The 12,104-nt window shown below is 41.9% G+C and overlaps 1 protein-coding gene across 1 annotated transcript; it reads left to right on the plus strand.

Annotated features, from left to right (window-relative positions):
* Positions 1-330: 330 nt before the first annotated feature.
* Positions 331-4,960, plus strand: LOC104927212 (homeobox protein otx5). Its single transcript, XM_019270085.2, has 3 exons — positions 331-1,069; positions 2,195-2,346; positions 2,454-4,960. The coding sequence occupies exons 1-3, from the start codon at positions 970-972 to the stop codon at positions 3,090-3,092; spliced, it is 891 nt and encodes a 296-aa protein (XP_019125630.1). The 5' UTR covers positions 331-969; the 3' UTR covers positions 3,093-4,960.
* Positions 4,961-12,104: the final 7,144 nt, after the last annotated feature.

Consider the following 12,104-nt stretch of genomic DNA (forward strand, 5'->3'; position numbering starts at 1 on the left):
ATATTTAGGCCACATATCAACAACAACCAAACCATAGCTGAAACATTTCCACAAATTTAAATATAAGAGACATATATAAATCAACATGGAACCTCTATAAGGCATCTTCTTGTATCAGATTATCCTCCCAAAAAAGACTAAATATTCACATGCACTACAGGCCCAACATGAATGGTGTGTGAATGTGCGCGCGCGTTTTCGTGAGCGCGACAGAGAGAGAGAGAGAGAGAGAGAGAGAGAGAGAGAGAGAGAGAGGGAGGGCTTTGGGTGTCTACTTGGGTAAGAAGTTACTTCTAATTAGCCAGCCTCTTCTTGCTCGCCTCACTTGTCCACTCTGCAGATCCAGCAGATCCTCTCCTCAGGGACCAGGTACCGTCAAGGACCCCTGCTGCGCTTTTTCAGCACCCATCAGACCGCAGACGGCCGAATTGTTGCGGAACTTCTGCTTTTGGTACCTTTTTTGTTCACCTGGCGACGTCGGTGCGCAGCGCAATTACGCACGACCTAGATCTGCAAACTGCATCATAGAACTTGTCTTGTTTAGTTAGCCTTCATCTTTTTTTTAAAGTCCTGTCTTAATTCATAGTCTTGAATTGATTTGACTTGAAGCACAGAATATACACCCGCTCCCTGAATCTGCGGATCTGTGTTTTTACGCGTCAGGTTAACAGGTGTGCAAACGCACACCACCTTTTCTTGTCCAGTTAGAACCGCGGGTGACTGGTTTCTAAGTCAGAGCAGCACAGCAAAGTGGAGGACAAGACCAGCAAGGAAAAATCAAAAACAACAACTAAGTGACAAACAACCCAGGATAAAAGAAAAACAGAGAGGGAGGGAGTGACAGAAAAAAACGAGAGAGAGAGAGAGAGAGAGAGACCCCCTAGAGACTATAGGAGACTCGGCCCCCGGCCTGAGAGAAGGAGAGAGAGAGTGAGGGAGTGAGGGAGTGTTTTAAAGCCAGCAGGAGGCATGATGTCCTACATTAAGCAACCCCATTACGCCGTGAACGGGTTAACGCTGTCCGGCCCGGGCATGGATCTGCTCCACTCCGCCGCCGTTGGATACCCCAGTAAGTAAAGGCCTGTGACTTGTGACTATATGTTATTATTTTAAATATTTAAACCTGTGGTTTTATTGTTGTTTTAAGTGAAACAAGTTTATTTGGGAATGTGGAAAATGAAATTATTCGCAGATATCTGTTGCGTAAAATTCACTCGTACATCTTATTTTAAACTGTAGCTATGATTTCTGACTAGATGTTTCTGATTCTTCACTTGACCTATAAATTCAGCGGATTATAGAGTCAAAAAACAATAAAAATGTGTGTGTGACTAGAAGCGCAGCCTGTTCCCACACAGACTTAACATCAAACCAATCTGTTGCTCTTACCGTGTAACCTATTTACAAAATGATGCTCATTGTATTCTATTTGGAGCCAGAGTGTTTTTCATGAATGAACTCTTCTTCTTATATCGGGACTACATGTCTCGATCAGCATCTGTCATCCTTGAGGAGAGAGAGAGTTTGAATGAAATTCAAGGCCGGAGGTTTGGCACTGATGACAGAAAGCGTGTTGGCTTTTCTTTCATTCAGGCACATTTTTGAATGTAGAATCTGAGCTTCACGGTGACTTTCGTTTCTTAAATGTGTAGATTTCGATCCAGTCTGAGTTATAAAATATATAAAAAACGAAAAAAGACGAGCTGTTACACCATTTTATTCGATCCGATGAAAAGCAGAGAGCAGGGAGATGCCAGCATGGTCCGAACCGACTAAAAGTTATTAAACTTCATCCGGTATTTTGCCAAATACGTTCTGTAAAAATAAAATCTATAGGTATATAATAAAATATATATCTAATATATAGACATTCGTGCAGTTTCTGAAATGTAGAACCGGATTTATTATTTGTGAATTCAAGAGAAGAACTCAGATTTATTTATTCATTTATTCGATTTGTGCGAAATTAATTATTTTTGATTCTTTATTAAATTAACCTTCCCTAATTATGCACGAGGGATTTTAGTATAGATTATAACTTTGTGCTTTTTGTGTTAAATGTTCGAACCGATAAAATGATGGTCTGCACAGCTGTTGGCCTTTCGGTACATGGTTATTAATGTCAACAAAATAAAAAACAACGAATAATAATAATAATAATAATAATAATAATAATAATAAGTTGTTTTTTCAGGCACCCCGCGTAAACAGCGTCGGGAGCGCACCACCTTCACACGCGCACAGCTGGACATCCTCGAGGCTCTGTTTGCCAAAACCCGCTACCCAGACATCTTCATGAGGGAGGAGGTGGCCCTCAAGATCAACCTGCCCGAGTCCAGAGTCCAGGTAAGAGAGTTTGAGAGAGCGAGAGAGAGAGACATCATGTATAGATGTAATATTTAATAAAAGAAGTGAGTTTGATAATGGACCTCCTCTCTGATGCCATCCTCCAGGTCTGGTTCAAGAACCGTCGTGCCAAGTGCCGCCAGCAACAGCAGCAGAGCACAGGCCAGTCCAAACCCCGGCCTCCTAAAAAGAAGGCATCCCCTGCTCGGGAGACCAACACTGAAGCCAGTGCCAACCCCACCAATGGACCCTACAGCCCTCCACCCCCTCCTCCAGGCACAGCCATCACACCCAGTTCCAGCTCTGCTAGCGCCACTGTGTCCATCTGGAGCCCGGCCTCCATCTCCCCGCTGCCAGACCCCTTGTCTGCCTCCACCACCCCCTGCATGCAGCGCACCACAGCATACCCCATGACCTACACCCAGGCCCCAGCCTACAGCCAGAGCTACGCAAGCTCCTCCTCCTACTTCACTGGCCTGGACTGTAGCTCCTACCTGTCCCCCATGCACCCGCAGCTGTCAGGCACCGGAGGCGCCCTGAGCCCCATCACAGCCTCGTCGATGGGTGGGCCCCTCAGCCAGTCCCCCGCCTCGCTCTCTTCCCAGGGCTACACGGCCGCTTCGTTGGGCTTTGGAGCAGTCGACTGTCTAGACTACAAGGACCAAGCTGCCTGGAAGCTCAATTTCAATGCCACTGACTGTCTGGACTACAAAGACCAGAACTCCTGGAAGTTCCAGGTCTTGTAAAATAACAAGTAGTGGGAGGTGGGGAGGGAAGGGGACAAGGGAGGAAGTGAGAAATCAAAGTAGGGTGAATAATCCAAGATTACTTTTGGTGTATTTTAGATGGAGGAAGAGACCTTGGGACACAGAAATCATAAATTAATCATATCAGTTGAAGAACTAATCAGTTGGGGGGAAAAAACAAACAATACATGTGGAAGCAAATTGATATGTTGATGCTTGGCTTGGTGATTGTAACAAAGAGATAGTGTTTCTTCTAAGTTAAGCGACATAGAAATCAGCCTTGAAATCAAGGAATGGCTGCAGTGTAAGAGCAATATCTGTACAATAAAATCAAAAAAGAACAACAGCTTTAATTCTCCAGCTCAGTGGATTAGAGGAAATGATTGTGATTGAAACACAGTATGAATATGTTACTGATAAGACAAGAGAACTGAAGGTGCGTAAGCAAAGAAAACCACCTTTGATTGAGGACTTAGTTTTGGTTTTTAAGATATATTGTCTCTGATTTGTTTGATAGAGCTTCATTCAGAAATGACTGGCCTTGACTTAGACTCACATTTGAAGCAGAGCTTCTGTTTTTTGTTTTTTTTGCCACAGCACAACAGTTCAGTGATCTACAAGTTTACTGCATAGACAGCCTTGAAATCGACGTGTTGAAGCACAGGCGAGAGCCCAAGCTCGTGTTCATTTTTTCCTCCTAGACCTCGTCTTGTATTTTCCTGCTTTTCATCAAAGAGCTGACTCAAAAAAAAACCTTGAGCCAAACAACCCAACTAACCCAAACCGACATGTTAGGTGTCTTAACATGGGTGCCCAACGATGGCTAGACAGAAGCTGATGATTCCCAGTAGCCTTGTATGATACTAACCCTCTGCAGCCTGTGCGTGATACAAGTGGAGGGGGTAGAGTTTGGTCACTGAGGTGACTGCAGTACAAACCTGTTGCCTTTGAGCTTGGTTGAAATCATTAGGGGAATGGCTCATACATTGTTAGTTTAATAGGATCACCTCCAGACAATTTGGGCAACAATGGTCTCATTGTGACTTGCGGCAGCCAAGTACTTTTTCTCCACCACCCCCACTCCATCTCACCAGCGTTTGCATGAGGTTTAGCGGATTGTTGAAGCGATTCTCGAATCTATGAATGACTTTATTATAAACATTTTAGCTGATAATCTGCTCCGGCGAAGTCATTTGACGGGAGAGAAGCCTGCACCAGAGAAAGGGAAGGGACTGGGCCGCCATGCAGCCCTCCCCCTTTGCACAGAGAGTTCGGTGCCTCTCTCATCTCCAACCTGTAAAGATGTGATGGGTACCACTTTATATGTTTGATGTTTCTTTTGATTTTTTTTTTGTATTAGAATTAAACAATTTTATGTTTCTTTAAAAAAAAAAAATTGTGAATTCGTTGAAGTAAAATTGTGGTAATTTGTTTTGAAGTTATTATCAGTATATTATTACTATCATTATGTCTTCAGCTGACATGGATGTTGCTTTTTTTGTCGTTCTTATGTAAATATTAAAACTTGAAAATGCAATCATGTCTGCTATCAGCAATGAGTTGTTACGCAGGCGCTCCACCCAACAGAATCTTTCACTTTCTTAATTTCTAGAAAACTGCCAACTTTTTATTTTTTCTGTTTATATTTTTCTGGCTTCTGCTTCTTCTTCTTCTTTTTTCAAACTCAGGGGTTTCTCCAGTAAAAGTAGCAGTAATAGGACACAATGCTGTTTATGCTTCTTAATCATTTACTGAACTTTTATGTTTTGCATTACTATAATCTTCTCTGCTTATTTTTCTGACATGGATTATTTTGTATATTTCATTTGTCTTCTGTGTTCAACCAGTCTCACCACTACCATGCTAGATAGCTGATGTTTGAGACATTAAACAACTTCATTAAAACTTATCGTGTTCTGTAAATCATTTGATTTGAGTGGTTCACTCTTCACCCGTGTCTTTCTAATACATCTCTGCTATTTGGGGGTGCAAAAAGGAGACCAACGTCCAGAGAGAGAGAGAGAGAGAGAGGGGAGACTGGGAATCGGTTTCTGGGAGTGTTCCACTAATCCACACAAGAGGTTGAGTGGGTATAAGGCAGAGATGAGAGGGAACAGGCAGAAAGAGCAGAAAACAGATTAGATCTAACAAAAAATGCCACTGCCCCGCCAGCTCCAAACTGAAGTATGAGAGACAGGCAGATTATTTTGGATTGCTGTATGTTTCTGTCAGTTGAATCCAGAGAGTTGACTCCACAGGGGTGTGAGAAGTGCACTGGATGGAAGGTTTTATTGCATGGTGTGATGAGATGTTTGACACAAGATGCACAGCCTTGAGTCATAATGACACAATACACCTATGAGGAGAAAATGTGAAAGGTCCAGCCCAACATGCAACTGGTGTGTTAGTTCTCAGCTAGCCTAGTGTCATGGGTCTTAGAATGGCAATGTCGGTCTGTCGGTCCACTGCTTCTAGGTGCCATATGTTCTGATGCATTTTACCTGTGTTTTTTTAATGACTTTAATTGCTAATTTATCAACAGGTTGTGATGTAACTTAACAAATGAGCACTTCCGCAACTTTCTCACCTACCTAACACATTTCAGTCTGATTTATATGAAACCTTGTGACCAGCATCCACTACATCAGTCCAACTTCAAAGCTATTGTGGATATTGTGGTTTTAGCTGGCAAACATTAGCTCGCTTGCTAATGCAGTCAAAAGGCACATTGCCATCTTGGGCGGGTAACATCGGCTAATTCATTGGGACTACTGTGGCTGATCTTGCTGGTAAATTGTCTGGCTTGCTGTTTGCAGATTACATTTTCGGCTGGCATTGTAAGGTGGCCTGCTGTATGCAAAGTCACTGGGTTGGAGCCGGCTAGTCAGCCTCAGTTTGCCTGAGAGGATATATTATAGCTTTCCAAATTACTAATATGATCCATAATACTATCTTATGTATTAAGTACTAGTTAGTATCATTAAGCCAACTGATGCAAATAAAATATGGGGATATTATATAGAGTTATAAGGTTTTCTACACATCTTTAACTTTGTAGAATTAGTTTGGACTGTGCTCATTGCTGTTGCTATTTTGTGACTAACCCACATAAACATTTTTAAACAAGATGTTTCATCATAACTCGAGTATAAAATACTTGTCTTGTGCACATTTGAGTTGATATTAAACCTGCAAATCTTGCTAGTCTGAGGTTGAAACTTGGCCACATCCGGGCTGGTTGTCGCACCTCTTTTCTCAGACGTGCACAGTAACAGTGCAAACCTTCTGACTGGGATTTAGAACACAGAGCTGGGTTCAGCCTCATGGTGACACAGCATAACACTGGCCCTGCAGTCCAAAAGCTCATTATAAAGTGCAGCATAGGCTAAGACCACTAACGGGGCGTTCATTTTCCAAGTTATGTGCAGATAGATAGATAGATAGATAGATAGATAGATAGATAGATAGATGGTGTGCTTTGCAGGCAGTGCACTCCTGTAATCCCCCAGCAGCAGCATATGGACTCTGAAGCACAGAGACACAGACCCAGATACACTCAGGACTTAGAAATATGATTCATTTCTTTCCTCTCTCTAATCCCAAACAAACAAGCTGGTGGCCAGCCTGCTCTGGAGGCACACTGTAATCATGCCACAGGCTGCTGCCAGAGCTGACCAGCCTCTCCATCATCCCCCCCCCCCACCCCCCCCTCCTCTCTAGTCCTTCATCCCTTCCTCCCTTCTTCCTCCCTCCTGCCTGCAGTCCATTTTCCTCTTAATCGATTCCTAATCCCAACGGCGCCCAAGCATACACGCGCTGAGCACACGCCCGAGTATACACACACACACATGTAAGAACAGATTCCTTATGAATATAAACACAGACTGACACACACACAAACACACAAACGCATACACACAAATAAATACCCAGAAATATTGTTTTTGTTAAAATAAAATGAAAAAGAAATCCATGATGAAACAGAGTTGAACTGAGATCATTTCAGAGAAGAGTGACAAACATTTTGCAGTGTTGTGTGGGAACACAACAAAGTTTCTCAGCTGTGTCTGCCCACATATGAGTTGATATACCTCTTTTAAATTTAAAGTGGCTCAAACTGTGATCATTTGAACATCGTTTTGAATTTCCTTCATAGCTTCACAGGCCTTTATGTTTTCATAGTGGATGTGTAAAGCCAATTCTGTTCTTCACACAGTAGATGTACTGGAAGGTCTAGATCACCAGAGGGAAGTGTTGATGGTCAATTTGATGTACTTTATGTATCCAGAATTTGAACTCCACCAATTTCACACGTCAGAGACTTTCTTTACTACTCCTGTATATGTGAAAAAATCATGTAAAGCCTGCGTGGCTGCCCAGAGGGAGCTGCATGACGTCTGAGAAATGTGTCAGTGTTAAACTACAAGTGGGTGTGGAGTTGAAAAAAAGGTTTACCAGACTTCTATATTCCACTCCTCATCTCTTGCTTGACTGTCAGTGTGAGTCTGATAATATTGCAACACTATTTTGAACAAATCGCATGCCTGTCAGTGTCTGTTGCTAAAAAATCAATATCAAGTTGGATTTGTGGGGAAATGTCAAGTAGCAACCTCCACGTGGAGCCAACTTGGAACTGCAGTTCCTCAAACGTCCACTTGAGGCTGGCTACAGAACGAGTCAGTCTCCATAAGTCCCCATGTTCAAATGTCCAGTCTCTATAGCTAATTTTATTAATGACAACTGTACTGAGGGTGAATTTTTATACAACTCACCTGTTCAAATTATATTAAGCCTTAAAGTTGCAGAATTAACAGCATAGCCGCTTTGATTGACAGGTGGGTGCCGTTACAAGTGGCTTGTTTGAGTAACCAGGCTTCATGTAGCCCGCCTCAACTCCACCTCTTTGCCCATTTTTTGGATTAGTAGGGAGCAAGCGAGGGCAGGACTGCCAAGATGGAGGAGGCCAGAGCCAGCACACTCCTGAGAGTGATGTCGCGGATACTACATCCATGTTTTATGCTGTCTATAAGAAATGTGTATAAAGTGCTATACAAGACGAATTGATTGGAAAACGATGTAAAAACTACCCCAACACTGAACACAGTAAAGCCAGTCACACCTGTTCTGAATTGAACTTAATAAATCTATGTCTTTTTTATTGATTATACATTTAAATTTGCATAAGGCGTTAAATGAGGTTTGCAAACGCGCTGTAACGCTGCTCAAACAAACAGCGCAGCAGTGTAAGTAGGTGTGAGTGATCTGCAGCTAGTAGTGGTAACAGGATCAGTATTACAGTATGAATGGATCAACCAGCCACTGTCAACCTCAGCATACACTTCTGCTAAGGGCTTTACTGCAGATTACAACTTAACACCTAGTTAATATCTCTAATAGTAAAAGTCAGAGTTTAGAGCCACAGATTAATGATATGTTGGACTGAGACCATTGTCTGGATTATGGGAGTGTTTGGCATTCAGTGCTATCAAATGTGATCAGAGTCACAGGGACTTTCTGTTCTCGGAGACAACAGGTTGCTGATCTTTGCAACTTTGCCCCTGTTTCACAGTCAGTTTTTCAACTGAAGCAAACTAATTTTCCTGAGATTTCATGCTATTTTCCTGCTGCGCTTCTGTCCCAGCATCCTTCCGCTTCCACCATCTCTTCACATGTTCCCTCCTTCGTGCCACCTTCCCTCATCTGTCCCTTCCTTCCTCCGTCCCTCTCCCAGTGTGCCCCCTCGTTCCCTCCACTCTACCTCTCCTTGCAGTTTGTTATTCTTGCTGATCTAATTTAGAGAATGTCCCAAATCCTCTTAGTGTCCTGCTCCCTCAGCGCAACACTAAGTGAATTAGACAGGATTACCGTCTCCCTCTTCCTCCTCCTTCTTGTCCTCTTCTTCCTCCTCCTCCTCCCCTTCTTCCCTGTGCTGTCACTCTCTCCTCATCATCCCCACTTTCCCTATCTCCCCTTGTATGTCCATCTATCTCCTGACATTTCTGTTTGCATGGGCAGGATTAAAGCCTTTTTTCCCCCTCTCCAGATGACAAATTGGTTTCAGTGTTCCCTCGGTGACAGATGCTCTCGCATGCCCAGTGCATCATGGGATATAAAGTATCGTTAATTAAACTTTGACCTCTTGCAAATAAAAAACTCTGACATAACACAGATGAAGTCCACCTAACATCAGCATGTACTGTACAGCCTATACAGGGAGATGCTGTTAACCTCGCTTCCTCCGCTCACTGCTCTGTTTTTTTAATAATAAACAAAATGAACCGCTCTGCACTTCACACTCAGAAGAGAAACGTCAGAGCCATGTTTCCTTGTCGTGTGACTGTCGCTGCATGACCTTAGTTGGACAGCAGGCAGGGAGAAACCTCAGGTCCCAGTCAGGCCATCCAGCTCCAGTTTGATGCCAGTGTGATGCAGTCTAATCTGTAGTCTGGCTCTCCCAGGTTCACCCTGATCTCTGCCGTGCCAGCACAGGGTCAGTTTAGGATCCCTGGTGTTTACCAAGACAGAAACACAGTGGTGTGATTCGGTTGTTTTTTTTCTCTTTTAATTTTTCTGGATTAATGTTCATGTTCATGCATGCCAGAATACTGTTAAACTGGCCACACTCAAAATCAATGCCAAACCACCACGTGTACAAATAGATACAAATATATGTGATGGTAGTGGTGGTCACCTGGCTAGGGGTCATAAGGTAAATTAGAGGGGTCATGAGATGATTAATAGTCATAACCAGAAAAAAAAGATTTAAAAAACCCCAAAACAAACGTATTTCTGCCTCACAAAATGTTTATTTTGTCTGACTTTCATTTAATCTTTTCTATTTTGCAGCACATTACTGGGTAATTTCCCTCTTTAGTTTGTAATAGTTTCTAAATAAAATATAAAACAGTGGGGGCAGCGTTTACCTCAGTTGGTAGAACTGCTGCCCCATGTACAAAGGTTCAGTCCTTGCTGTGGCAGCCCAGGGTTTGAATCCGACCTGTGGCTCTTTCCCGCATGTCATTCCCGATTTGTCTCCACACATTTCCTGTCACTCTTTAGCTGTCTCTGTCAAATAAAGCTCATGCTTGTTTTTGTTTTTGACACTAAATTTGAAATACTACTTGGAATTAATGAAGAATTAGAAAAACAATAAAAATGTGTATATGTAATGTTAATGTGTATTACTGTGTTACTGCTCTTTAAGTTTTGTTGAAGCCACTGATTTTATTTAGGTCTGTTTTGACAGATATTGCAGCTGACCATTTTAAATTATTACCCTTACTCTTGACATGTCTTGACTTGTCATATTTCATGGTAAAACCTTTATTTTTACTCCGTTTTAGGGGAATTTATAAAGAATAAAGTAGTTTTTTTAAATGACAGACAGTTAATTGTACAGTAAAACCCTGTCATATCTTTGGAAACTAAGAGACTGCACCACAACTCCTAATAACATCTTCAGACTGTAATGTTAGAAACCACATCTGCCAGGTTTTTAGCGTAAAAACAACCGTTTTTTTTGTTGTTGTTTTTTTTAGAATAAGGTGGCATTCGATTAAAAGTAATTAAATTAAATTCTCAAAATCATCCATATGAACACTGATAACATGTGCCTGGAAGCTATAAAAAGCATGGTTATAGTAGTCTTTTACATTTGTTGTAAAGCTTCCGGTCAGACTTCATTCTTGCTTTCTAGAATACATTCTGAGGCCAAAATATTCCTTTTGAATATCAAACATGTTTGGAAAATAACAATATTCTAAGTTTATAACTTACGTTTATTAAAAAATCAAATGATAATGCTGAATATAGACCATGGGCCATAATAATATATAAACTAAGACATACTTACATGCACTTAAGTAAAGACTAAATGGAAAAGCATACTGGGTATTCGGTTGTAGTACTTTTCCCCTCAGTGGTTGATGACAGGCAAACTATGTGAGCTTTTGAACTTTGCCCCCATCACTCCACAACATTTCCACTCTGCATCTTTATGTGACTTACTGCATGATGAACACATCTTTCATTCTCTGCAATGTGATTTTTACAAATGTTTGATTCTGTAAGAGTCAAACATTTGTACTCACTTTACAGCGTTCAGAGCATCACAAAGACCTTTGCCTCGTTCAATCCCCCTTTTTAGTGTAAACCCTCCTGTGCTCCTCGTCTCTTTGTCTCTCACCATCTCCCATCTCTCTTTTCTCCCCCCTCCTCCCACTTCTCCTCCCTCACTTTCAGTAATTCCAGCGTTGCCTCTCTTGCTCACTCGCGTAGCTTGGCCTAATCCAGCTCTGACCTCAATCCCGTGATGTAACGGATCATGTGATGTGGGGAGAAATAGAGAGAGAAACAGAAAAGAGATGAGAGAGAGAGAGAGAGAGAGAGAGCGAGAGAGAGAGAGAGAGAGAGAGAGAGGAACAGGGGGACGTAAAGTGGGGAAACATGGTCTAATCCCAGATGCTGGAGCCACAGACCAATCACAAACTGATGGGGTGGGGAGGTCAGGGGGTGTCTCCATTAAGTTACAAAATATTAGTCCGACACACACTGATGCACACACATACATACCATCAAGCAGGCACATTAGAGCACACACACACACACTTCTGGAAACAAGTCAACATGTTTGTTTCATCTCTGTGACTCGGTGGATGTTTACATGTCAGTTTGTTGCATCCAGCCAACAACAGCTCTGTTTATGACTGACAGGCAGCCTCAAGCTCACAAATATTGACTGTGTGCCATTGTATATAGATTATATTGTAATCTCTATAGATTTGTATGAAAGTGTCTTTACAGCACAGTGACCATGTGGCCAAAATGTGAAATTTGATATAGATTGACATAATGTTTATTTCAAAACGTGAGCAATTAAATCTTATGGATGCCCATTTCTGTATTTTTCATCTAATGTGATGATGCATTATGTCGTTTCACAGGTATATAAGGTAAAATAATATCTCAGAATTATGATTATTTAAAAAAAAAGACAGTAAATATCACAAAGTT

The sequence above is a fragment of the Larimichthys crocea genome, chromosome VII, assembly GCF_000972845.2.
Source record: "Larimichthys crocea isolate SSNF chromosome VII, L_crocea_2.0, whole genome shotgun sequence".
NCBI lineage: Eukaryota > Metazoa > Chordata > Actinopteri > Sciaenidae > Larimichthys > Larimichthys crocea.